The 13,238-nt window shown below is 32.4% G+C and overlaps 1 protein-coding gene across 1 annotated transcript in view; it reads right to left on the reverse strand.

Moving 5' to 3' along the window:
- LOC145324785 (uncharacterized) overlaps positions 1–13,238 on the reverse strand; it is a 44,130-nt gene that overhangs the window by 14,984 nt on the left and 15,908 nt on the right. Inside the window, exons 3-5 of the mRNA XM_080167426.1 lie at positions 10,312–10,398; positions 7,683–7,816; positions 2,655–2,761 (exon numbers count right to left, since the gene is read on the reverse strand). Coding sequence (XP_080023552.1) covers positions 2,655–2,761; positions 7,683–7,816; positions 10,312–10,398 — 328 coding nt within the window. The remainder of the gene's footprint in view (positions 1–2,654; positions 2,762–7,682; positions 7,817–10,311; positions 10,399–13,238) is intronic.

Consider the following 13,238-nt stretch of genomic DNA (forward strand, 5'->3'; position numbering starts at 1 on the left):
CCAATGTGTTTTAAGAAAATATTAGAGATGCATATAAAGATTTTGGATTTGTATTGTTGTGGGACCCAAAGCATTTTTACATATATTGCTGACCTCTTCCCCTCCCCTCATAAATCAAAAACATATCATTTTGTAAAGAGAGAATGGTTGGGTTGCAGTTGAAAGGTTACTACTATGGTGTGTTACTAAGAAACCACTAGAATTGTAGCAGCAAAGCAAATATGCTTTGTTACGTCAAAAGTAATTTTAACAAATTTTGCTGAATTCTCCTTCCAAGCCCCCTTTCCCTCCCTATTGCTTTACAATCTCTCCCCCCCCCCTCCCTCCAAATAAGTAATAGAAGGGAGTATAGCATTACCCTTGTGATTTACTTGCAGATTACTTAAGATATAGTGCTTTTGGATTTAAACTTTAGTAGGTCCATAATTACTTCATAATTGAACAAATATTGCTGACCTTTCCCCAACCTCAACAAACCCCATCCAGAAAAATTATATTGCTGCTCAATTTCCTCCATCCCCATAAAAAATTAAAATATTGCTTGCCCTCCCCCTCCCTCTCCAGCTACCCTCCATACAACCTCACCACCTGTGTTTTACTCAGAAACTACTATAGCAATAAGGCGCCAACATTGGAATAAAAGTTTTAGATTTCAAATTGCTTCATATTTTTACCTATTCAATGTTTGGGGAAGGAGCAATGGGTTGACAATAATTATTTTATTAGTCCAATAGGCTGGAGGAGATTATATAGCAAAATAATTGTACTAGATTGGGAGGGTTGTAGTTGAAATAGATATTTATAAAATTAAATATACCCTGAATATCTCCAGAGATTTCTTATAATATACAATATTATTTACCTATGCCACTAGCCACTACTTCCAACTGATGGAGGGGGGGGGGGGGGGGGAATCCAGCAATATATGTAAAAGTAACTAATATCCCAAAAAAGCTTAAATCCAAAGTTTGCTTAACATAATTCAGTGATTTCAAAGTAACACAAGAATATTTTCCATATCCACTGCCCCCCTTCTAATAATTTGTGGTCTAAGAAGGAGGGAGTGGGTTGGTTGCAGCAATATTTGCAAGAGATTTTGATAGCTACTAAAGTTTAAATACTAAAGCTTATATTTCCAGAAATTTTGGGCCTAAGAATCTTACATATAATGTTTTCTTTCAATACTTCAAGTAGTTTTGAGTAAAACATAATACTATTACTTTGCCCTCCCCCCTAAAATTTATGGGTTGCAAGAGGGGGTTGAAGGGGGGGGGGGGGCTTGAGAGTATTTTAAATATTAACTTTAGCAATATGTAAACTAGAACTGAGGTTTTCTTTACTGGTTCCAGGGTAACAGCCTCTAGCTTAAAGTTGTAAACAGAACAATGTACCTTTTTCATTGAATAATTTCTTTAAAGAAACAAAATTTTCTAAATGGGGAGGGACTGTGTAGTCTACATATGCAGAGACATATAAACTCCTCAAATGTTAAACTCACCCATTTTATTTGATGAATTAAGGTGTTTTCTTAGCATATATCCTTGGAATTCTTGTAATTATAGGCATTTTTACCACAAAACTTTAAATTGCAATATCTGGCAAGAAGGAGCAGCTAAGATTTAATCTCCAATGGATTCTGACCACCACTGTACCCTATTTGAAGGCCCTGTTATCCGTTTCTTTAGAGATTTTTTTTAATCTAAGGTTTTGCTAAGGAGACCTGTGGGATGGAAATAGAAAAACAACCTAAATACAAACAAGGAAGAATACATGCCAAAATATATTTTTTCAGGTAATAAGTTAATAACAATATGTCCTTTAATGCGACATTGCTATAAGATGTTTCATCTAACTTCATGGTCTACTATCCTTATAATAAAGTAACAGGATGTTTGTGTGTCTGTGTGTTTGTGTGTTTGTACCGAAGGATCTCGCTAACCACTGAACCGATTGGGTTCTCCTTAACAGGGTAGCTTCTCATAGGTCCCAGGAAGGTTTATAACTGTTTTCTTGGGGGGTGGGACACCCCCAACCCCCCCAAAAATGAAAAATCCCCCCCCAAAAGAAAATTTTTTTTTTAACTTTTTTTAACTAAAATAAAAAATTAAGGGGGGGGGGGGGCACCCCCCCCCAAAAAAAAAATTTTTTTTAAACTTTTTCTTTAAAAATCTAAAATAAGAAATTGGATTATCAAATTCCACTCTCCTCTTCTCAAGTACCCCTAGAGGCCTCTAGGGGCGTAGCCGCTAGTTGTAAATAAAGGAAGAAATATAAATGTATAATTCTGAACCATTTGATTTAGGATGGGTCTGACTGACATATCCTAGTTTTAGAGTGGCTGCACGGCCGAACAGGGAAAACAACAATCTATAGTATAGATGTATATACAGACAACTTCCTCCCTTCCCTTTTCAAAGACCTCTTTCGTCTGCTTCTATATTATTTTCTGCTACTTGGCTGTGTTAATATAAGCGACACCATTGGTTGATTTTCAATGACCCAATAGAAAGCTTGAACAAGGGGGTTGCGATGGGGAGATACAGTTAACCCTTTCTCTCTAGTGCTTTACTCGAATTACTAAGGATTAGGAACAGTTATTTAACCCTTTCTCCCTCTAGTTTTTTACTCTAATAGGAAAACAAATAAAGACGTACCACAAGTACCAAGGAGGACGACATCCCTCGACATTGACATCAGACAGCTGGGTTTCCACTGGTTTTATCACAACTGACATCTTCTCCGTCTTCTCGTCCCACAGGATCTGAAATAAAAACATGACGTTATTTTCTAAGCATACCCTTTTATTACGTACAAAAGTAGCAAAGCCTTTAAAACTGTTCTTCAAACAACATATTTATATTTAGTATAGATATATATACAGACAACTACCTCCCTTCCTTTTTCCAAAGACCTCATTCGTCTGCTTCTAAATTATTTTCTGCTACTTGGCTGTGTTGATATTAGCGACAACAGAATTGGTTGATTTTCAATGACCCAATAGAAAATTTGCACCAGGCGGTTGCGATGAGGAGATACAGTTACCTTTACCTTTCTCCCTCTAGTGTTTTACTCTAAACTAGACTCCAAACGGTTTTAAAACCCAATTTGACCCCCCATTATTTTTTTATATTTTGTTTGTAACGCATTCTGGATTAATTTAGATTGAGATTCTACAAAATTGTATTTACAAAAGCTTTCATTATGTATACACACTTTCATTGTCTTTGAACTTTCTATAATACAAATTAGAATGATGTCTGTCCGTCCGTCTGTCTGTTCGTACTTCCCTTAATATCTCGGTAACCACTCGACGATTGGATTCTACTCTTCAGGGTGGTTTTAGGCTATTTTCTTAAATGTGGGACACCCCCCCCCCCTAAAAAAAAAAACAAAAAAATATCCCTCAATTTTTTAAAATCAGTTTAAAATTAGTGTTTGCATCTCCAATTTTAGAAAAAAAATTTAGAGGCTAAGGGCGAAGCCGCTAGTATTAATGAAAGTACACATATTTTAAATTTATTTAAATTCGTTTTGTTGCGACCATTAACCAGAACTGTTGCTTTTAAAATCAGGAAATAATTAATATTACGAAGAAAATCTCCCAAAATCACAAAACCTTTTCCTGTAAATTACAAAAAGGAGATGACTTGTTTTTATTAAGCCTTGACATATATTCATTATTTTTTCTCCTTCAAGGGCCTAAAACCCTTCTAAATCTAATTCCTTTTTCTTTTGAAGCAAACGTATTCTTATATATAAAAAAAAATATTATTTAGGGCAAAGATCAATGTGGATAACGCGAAATTAGATAAAACGTTCTTATATTTTTATAACATAAATAATGAGAATTAAAATTAATATATTTTGTCTTAATAATGATTAATATAAAATTAAATTTGGCAGAATAAAAGCTGGGTCTAAAAACAGTTTATTTTTAAATGCAATAGCGTTTGTCTCTTATTCTTCACATTTCCTTTTATAAAAGATTTTTTGTATGATGCTTAAGATTAATACTAATTCTGAACTGATAAGGTAACTTCTTCTTTTTAGGATAGTTTCATATAGGTCCGATGGTGGTTTTAGGCTATTGTATTTTCGGATCTGAGTCTTTGGATTGTTTTAGAGTATTTTTTCTTGCTCTTACATGATCTAATACAGAGCTCTATATGCTAAGGATGCAGCAGCTAATCTATAATACAAAGTAGAACGATGTTTGTTTGTCTGTCTGTTTGTTTGTAGCAAAGGATCTCGCTAATCGCTGAACCGATCGGGTTCTCCTTTACAGGGTAGCTTCTCATAGGTCCCGGGAAGGTTTATAAATATTTTTTTGGAGGGTGGGACACCCCTAACCCCCCCAAAAAATGAAAAATACCCCCCCAAAATTTTTTTAAAAAATTTTCTTTAAAATCTAAAACACGAAAAATTAGTTTGATGCACTGCACTGGGGGAAAAAAGCCCCTAAAGGCTAGGGGCGAAGCCGCTAGTTAGTAAAAATGCAACAGTATAGCCATTTAGTCTTTTAAAAGTTGTGCAACAAAAAAATGAAAAATCTAAATAAATATCTGTCACAATACATTTAGTGAATATAAAAAGATATGGCATTGTCTTATCTAAAGCGACAATCTGGAAGAATTTAAGAAATCCTCAAAAATGATAAATCTTTTGAGAAAAGAATAGAAAATCCCATCCACGGATATCGTCCATATTTCTTTAATAGAAAACATAAGCCCTTCTTTCTCTCTTTCAACTCTCTCTTTTATTGCAGGAAACCAAGGATAGGTCAATTTGAGATAAAACAAATATAAGTGATTTTTCATTAGATAAGGTTAGGTTAAGTAAGGTTTAAGTACACCTTCTTGTAGATATTTCTAAATCCCTATAATAAGGTAACAGGATGTTTGTCTGTCTGTTTCTATGTTTGTCTCGCTAGCCGCTGAACCGATGTGGTTCTACTTTACAGGGTAGCTTTTCATAAGTCCTGGGAAGGTTTATTACTTTATCTGTCATTGTCCTATTCCGGAGGTCCTGCGAACATTGAGTAAGAATTTCCAAATCGAATTCCACCCATTCCCCAATAAATAAAAGCATCCAAAGATTGATGTCTTTTCTTTTTATGTTTGTTCTGCACATTTAGCTTAAACAAAATATATGTTTTTTTATTCCAGTGGTGTGCACAGGGTTTTGCCAGAGGGGTGACTTTTTACCTCGACACCACCTTTAGCAGTTTTTGGGAGATGTAGAGGGGTGTTGGAGGGTAAAGAGTGTATACGCCCCAAAAGTATGTACAGGGGGTAGATTATAAACCACCCGTGTAAGCGACTCTGGTTGGTGCAAAAAATATGATTTACTCTACGGCTTTGGGATGGAGGATTCTGATTTTATGTAAAGATTCTCTTGTAATTGCACTAAAATTCCTCATTGTCTTCATTATATTATATTACACTAGAACTGGTTATTATGAGATGAGTTTACAGAGTAGGTAAAATATTCTATTAAAATCAGGGGGGGGGGTTATAGGTTGGTACACCCCAAAAAAACCTATATTTTAATCAAGAAAACTGTGCAAGTATCTGTGTATGTTATTAAGGAACATTATGTGCAGTTATGTGTTTTCTCTCACTAGGATAGGTGCAATCATAACAAACAGATATCAAATATTCAAACCATATCAAGAACAATCAGATGTAACAGTAACAAAGACTTTTAAATCCAAACACAAAGAAGCACACACATAATGTTAGATTTTCCTAAAATACTAAGGGTTGCACGAAATGCATTTTAACTTGAATTTAGTGAACCAAATATTTTTTCCTGTTTAATGGTTTAAGCTATCTTTATAGAGCATATATTTGAAGGAATTTAAATTTTCTACCACGTAGTTTTAAAAATATCAAGACTGAAATAGTGACTTTTATCTACACAAATTAGACATTTTTGGACGTAACTCAAAAACTGCTTGGCAAAAGTTTTTTATTTTATTTTTTAAATATCTTCATGGCTAACCTTTACATATCTCATATTTAAAGGTTCACTTCTACAAGTGTCCCCAACTCGTAGTCAAATGCACTTTGTGCAAATACCCCTTTAAAAGTAACTGAACAATCTTGATTCCCTTGCCTTCACTGTCAAATTAATTTACAATAAATATGGTTAAATATTCTTATTAATTAAGGTTTTGATAGCTTATTTACATCTTTCAGGTGGGATTTGCCTGAAACAACCTGTGCAATTCTTTATTTGAAACATCCCTGTCAAATGACGAGCTTTTATCATCCTTCAAAGTTCAATGTGTATCTTCTTGAATTTTGAATAACCAGCCAATACATTAATCTTGTATAGAGTAGTTTTGCTACCCATAAATAATGGGAGATAGATAAATTACACAACACTATCATAAAACCAAAACTCACACAAATGATCATTAAACAAACAAGGATGACAACATCCTTAGTAATTAGAACAAAAATCATGGTTAGACAAACGGACAAAGTGAATTATAGAGATGTTCTTTTGTTCTTTTAACAACCAAAAAATAAAATGCTCATTGGTACTGGGAATTTGGATCTACTGCAGTTCACGGTAAAATATTGCTGTGCGGTAAGCAATATTTCCAAAAATCTATGAATTTTAAAGGCTGCTAGCTGCCAACCGGCTGAACGTACAGATCATGCCCGCACACTGTTTAAAGCGGCATAAGAAGGCCTACAAATAATCTGGAATAGCCATAAATCAATAATGCATAATTATTTCGCAGTGCAGAGAAATGCGCGAAAAATACCTATTTACGCGTTTTTTCTACAGTGAAGCTTTCCCTGTGCATAATTGGATCTTGGCTATTCCAGATTATTTGTAGGCCTTCTTATGCCGCTTAAAATAGTGTGCGGGCATGATCTGTACGTTCAGCCGTTTGGCAGCTAGCAGCTTTTAAAATTTATAGATTTTTGGAAATATTGCTTACCAGCAATATTTTACCGTGAACTGCAGTAGATCCGGGAATTTTCACCCCAAAAAAATAACAGCTGTCTATCTTAAATAGCAGACAAAAATAATAATAAGTAGACAAAACTGTCATGATGGCGTTATTTGTAAGAGTTTTCATTTTTTGCTTTTAATTTTCAACTTTTACAGTGAGGAATAAAAACAGTGCTTAAGTAAAATTATTAGATTTTTTTTATCGTTTGTCGCGGATATTTTAATTAAAAAATGAAAGCTTCTGTGAATTCAAGTACTGATTACGTTATAAACATACTGAAAAGCTAAAATTGATAATGTATCTTTCTATATAAGTGTATTAAAAGCTTAATTAAAATTAGTACCTATCTAAATCTAAAATATTTATTTATTTACTTTGATATTCTAATTCAAAGAACTAATTTATTTTTTGTATTTCTGAAAATATTAATAATGAAACCATTAATATTTAATGGGCAATATTTCTTCAGAATCAAACGTTTTCCATCAAAAAATACCTAATAATCATAATAACAAAAAGTAAAATCTAAATATATTTTTGCATTAATGGATTTATTACTACTTGGATCTTACACCACCAGATTATCATTTACTCTGATAAAGTGATACTCGCAGCTGGCAAAAATGACGATACACCCATAACCCCCCCTTTTACACCTTCCCCATCCCCCCCATAAATAAAGCCTGAAAAAATTTTAAAATAATATTACCTTGAGTGCTACTTGCATATCAATATGAGCTCCATAAGTGACAATCTGACCGCCACAGCTCGAGATTTTCATGCACCCAAGGAAGCCAAAATTTATCCCCTTCCAGATCCAGGTTCTAGCAGGCACTTTTACATCTAAAAATACAAAAATACATCAAGTTAAAATAATAAGATTTTCCATCAAATTACTTTTATTGCTCTTTTAGCTGATTTTATCAGGACCTTTCTCTCAGAAAAGAAAACAAAATTACATGAATGGATATATTATTACTTAGATCTTTCACCAGATTTTTTTATGTTCTTTAATCAACAGAAATTGCAGCAGTTATCCCCTCCTTTACTACTGAATGAACGAACGGACCAATGAAGAGTTCCATGTTAGCAAATTAAATTAAAGATTATTTCTCCCGTCATAATATCCACATATTTTTTACATCCATTATTATAGACCATTATTTGATAAAATAAATAGCCTAAAACCACCCTGAATAAACACAATACATCAACAAAAACAAAAAAAAAACATGTTGGTCAATTATAATTTTAAAGGAAATAACCAATGATATCAAAGTACTAGATCATATATGATACCTATTTATTTTTTTTTTTTCAATTTATTTTAAATAGGTATTTATAAATGTTTTGTAAAATAGGGAGTAATCTAAAATAATATAAGTTAATTTATTTTATCCATTACTAAGAAAAAGGGGATTAACCTCTAACCCTCTTCACTATATCAAGGGATATGGAATGATTATATTGTAGAAATTTGCAGAAAATAATATAGAAACAAGGATGACAACGTTCATAAAAGCAAAGTTCTGAAATGGTAGGACATTAACACTTGTAGAGTGTCAAAACTGAATACCTAATAAAAATCGAAACAAATTGAAGGTAAAATTTGTTAAGAAACGGCTTAAATACCTACAGTATATTGTTTAAGGACATCTTTACATTTTTAGGGCTTAATTAAAGAGATGCTTCGCTTATAACATTGTACTTTGTTTACCTAGAAATCAATATTCCAAAAATCAGGCAATCGGATTATTTTAACACATAAAAGTTTGTTGTTAAAAAAGTTAAAAATCAACATAGGCTTTATCATAATCTAATTCCATTTTCCGTGTAATGAAGGAATCGATCTAGCACCCCAAATAACAGACAGATGGATAAAAAAAATGTATAGACTAGATGGGTATATGTGACAGGAATCCTCACTATAAATTTCAGCTGTCTATCTTGAATAGGAGTCGAGAAAATCACGTTTCCCCCATAGCTTTACGGACGGACTGACGGACAGACAAAGTGAATTATAGAGTAGCTTCGCTACTAAAAAATTATAATGGTTATCTATAAAAGCAGATTTCTAAAAAAATAACATGAAACCAAGGAAATTATACTGAAACAAAGACATTTTAATTCTTAAATCTCCCATTTCACCTCCCGCATCCCTGCACAGGCTTTATCATAATCTAATTCCATTTTCCGTATAATGAAATGATAACCTGACAAATTGTGTCAGTTCTAAAGAAAATAAGTCAAGAAAAAAATCCATCAAAATGGTTTCACGGGAAAAAAATAAATCCCATTTTTCGTTCATACACACAAACACACACACACACACACACACACACACACACACACATACACAAAATCACACAAACACACGCAGAAAAACAGACACAATTGAGATCGCAAACACACACACACACATACATACACACAAACACACACACAATTGTAATCGCAAACTAAATAAGAATGGATAACATTGACCATTAAAAGATGGCAATGGCATTTTTTTTGCGTAAATTGCATATTTACATATTTTCAGTTGAGACCTAGGTACTTTATTCTAAACGTCCATCCGTCTGTTTGATATTCATTTATCGATTACCTAATATCCATGAAAACTGCAAGTTTAATGCTAATATAAATAAAAAGAAGATAGCCAATAGGACTAATTTGTATCTAAGAAGGACAATTATGCCCTTAAAAAGCGTGGCATTAAAAATTATTAAAAATAAATGCCATCATTTTATAATAATGAACCTAAATACTTTTGTCTATCACCCTGCATTAAAAAAATGTAAGAGTATATATTTATATATAAGTTGATTTGATTGCGTTGCACTTTTTTGCCAAAAATTCTTTCAACTTGTGATAAAATATGAATTATAAATGAAACACCTTTTCAAAGGTAGAAAAATTAACCTAACCTTTTTAACAAGGAAAACAAAAACCAAATAAGTTAAGACATAAAGAGTTCTATAGCAGCTTATCAAAAAAACGGTCCTAGGACAAACGCAGGAGTCCCAAACGTAGGAGTGGAAACTTTACCTAACCTAACCTATTTTAACTATCTTAAAGGTTTTTAAATGCCTAACCCCTGCGGGGGGCTTGAATGTATATTCATATCTTAACCTAACCTAACCTGAGTATAAATACTTAATTAAATTAACTCTCCTGCGTTTGTTTAATCCGACGTTTGGGATTCCAGCGTTTGTCCTGGAACCAAAAAAATACTACTAATATTATATCCAAAAGTAAACTACTATCTTCGTTGAAAACATAACGACATACCAACAAACTATTTAAAGAGTAGCTCAGAAATATAAAAACAAAATTACCTAAAGCTGCAGAAATAGTCATAGTATTGTTTTCTAACAATTCTACATGAAGACTGTCTTCTATCACATTGATGGTATTTCTTCGACCTAAACACGAAAGAAAAATATTAAAATTGGTTAGATTTTTTCGTAAAAAGTAGGAAACCTTTAAAATGGCTTTGATTAGATTCAATTGATCAAAAACAATTTTTAAAATTTTGATTGGAAAAAAAAGGGAAAACAAAACGCCTTTTTAAAAAGCTTCAGATCTATTTACTTATATTTGGAAAGCTCTTATTCATAGATGACATCCAAAATGTTTAAATAGCTAATCTAAATAGGTAATATATTTCAATTCATATTGTTGATATTTTTCCTTTATCTTTAAAAAGTACTTAGGATGTGATACACAATTTTTTAAATTTTAAAAGCTATGAAATTATTAATTAATCACACGACATCTCTTATCAAGACAATTCTTTTTGAAGCATAAAAAATGTATTAAAAATAATATGGGAAGTTGAAACAAGTTTATAAAATGATAAGTGCTCGTAGTTGGCAACATTTATGGCCAGATTTTGTCACACACACACACACACACACACACACACACACACACGCACACAATAAAAACAACAAGGAAGACAATGTCCAAAAAGTCAAAAGGTCAAAAAACCTCATGTTTGTGGTTGAGTAGGTATGGGACTACTTTTGTTATTAAAGAAATCAAGTTTATTAAAGCCTAGGTAAGAAAAAATTCTATTCATTGCATTTTGAAATGGTAAAATAAATATCTAGGTATGATATTATTTTCAATAAGTTAAAGAAAAAAATATAAATTGTTTAAAACCAATAGGTTCTAGTTTTCCAAAATAATAAATCCGTTAGTTTAATGTATCCTTACACAAATACCTATTAAAGAAAAGCTTCGCTTTAAAAACACACCCCCAGTGAAACACACAAGTTTTAAAATATGATTATAAGTCCCCATAGATGTGTAGGCCATGTAAAAGCCTAGCTTTATATTTCTAGGCCTGCATGTCAACATTACAAAGAATATGATAGAAAGTGGTTCCGGTATCCTCTATTTCCAAAAAAAATCTAGTACAATTATAAATTAAAAACCCCTATTTGAAAAGAGTAAAATGATTTTCTTGGGTTAAGTGTTTTCCAGTTTCGCTTCGAAACCGATTAATATCCAGTGGATTATAACCGGTTCTCAGCCATACTGAAAAATCATGTACAGCATTGTATCACATCCAGTTTTCTACGAATATAAAAATGTACAATCATAAGATTAAAAATAGTTTTATATCCGCGGAAATCTGTTTATAATATAAGGATAATTTTTAGTAGATATTATTTTGAAGGCATTTGGTATAGTTTTTATAATCTTTAAAATAAAGTAACAGGTTGTGTGTTTGTCTTTCTGTTTGCCTGTTTTTTAGTACCGAAGGATTTTGCTAACCGCTGAACCGATCGGGTTCTCCTTAACATGGTAGCTTCTGGGAAGGTTTATACTATTTGGGGGAGAGTACCACCACTCTCCTACGAGAAATAAAAAAAATTGTTTTTTTTACGTTGAGACCTGAACGCAACATAGAAAGGTTTTCTATAAGCCTCTAGGGGCGTAGCTGCTAGTATTCTACATTTTTCTAAGGTACAAGTGTGTATACAGGTTATATTTTGGAAAATGCATTTTTATCATCAGAATTTCCTTATTTCTCTTGGCACCACCCCTATACTTCATACATACTAGAAATTTTATTTTTCACTTGATTAAGTGTTTTTTTGTAGCAAGGATACATTTTAGAAGGGATATGCTTGTATGGTAGTTTGTCACAAACAAGATATTTAAATTGTGATGAGTCTTATTCTTTTAAACATTCTCTAAACATTATGCATAATTAAGCAATTGCCAGCATTAGCATTAGTCAGATTCTATTCTTATTAAAAGCGAAGCTTTTCTATAACTAGGGTCGGTCCGTTCGTCCGTACGTCCGTCCGTCACGGATAGCTTTTTTCGTTAATTTAGACATGTTAGAATTGTCCTATCGATTTTAAATTTTGCATGGTGATTCCTGTAATAGTTAGGTACGAGTTAGAAAGCTTAGCAACTCTATAATCATTACCAGAATGTCCGTACGTCCATTTTAAACATGTTGATTTTTTTTTTACATTTTTAACAACAAATTTGTATGTGACCTAATTATCCGATTGGTCTGAATTTTGGTATACTGATTCCTGGGACAACAAAGTACAATATTATAAGCAAAGCAACTCTATAATCAAGTCCAAAAAATGTAAGTATGACCATAATCATTATCCTGTATCAAGCAGTTCTCAACAAATTTACTTACAATTTTGCTTTGACTCTTATACATTCGCATTCTAATTATTCAGTTCTGACATTATACAAGTGTTAATGTCTGTTTGTCCTACTGTTTCAGAGCTTTGCTTTTATGGATGTTGTCATCCTTGTTAAGTTACATAGAACTTATGTCTTAATTTTATTCACAAATATTTGATGTTCAGGACAAGAATGTAATTAAAAGAAAGGTATTATGTCAACATCATATAACATTTTTTTCATGCATAAAAAAAAGGATAGTAATCTAAAGACTTTTGTTTGGTAAATATGCAGACACATATCTGTGCCTTTTCCGAGATCTTTATATAGTTGTAACATGGATATCATTATTTGTTTTAGTTTATTAGCTCAAGTTTTAAATTTCCCGTTGAAAAAATCCATTTAAAAAACTATGGATGGCAATCCGTATCCGGAATCCGCCCAATTTTTTGCCACTTTTGGAATCCGAATCCGCAATCCGTTTTTTAATAGCGGATTCCGGATTCTTAATTGGTAGGCTAAAATTAGCGTCTTGAGTTTTTTCTTTCAACTCCTCCTCTTTGAAGGCAAAGATTTTCATCATTATATATAATATCTT

Source organism: Acartia tonsa, chromosome 1 (genome assembly GCF_053477335.1).
Source record: "Acartia tonsa isolate MP-2025a chromosome 1, ASM5347733v1, whole genome shotgun sequence".
Lineage (NCBI taxonomy): Eukaryota > Metazoa > Arthropoda > Copepoda > Calanoida > Acartiidae > Acartia > Acartia tonsa.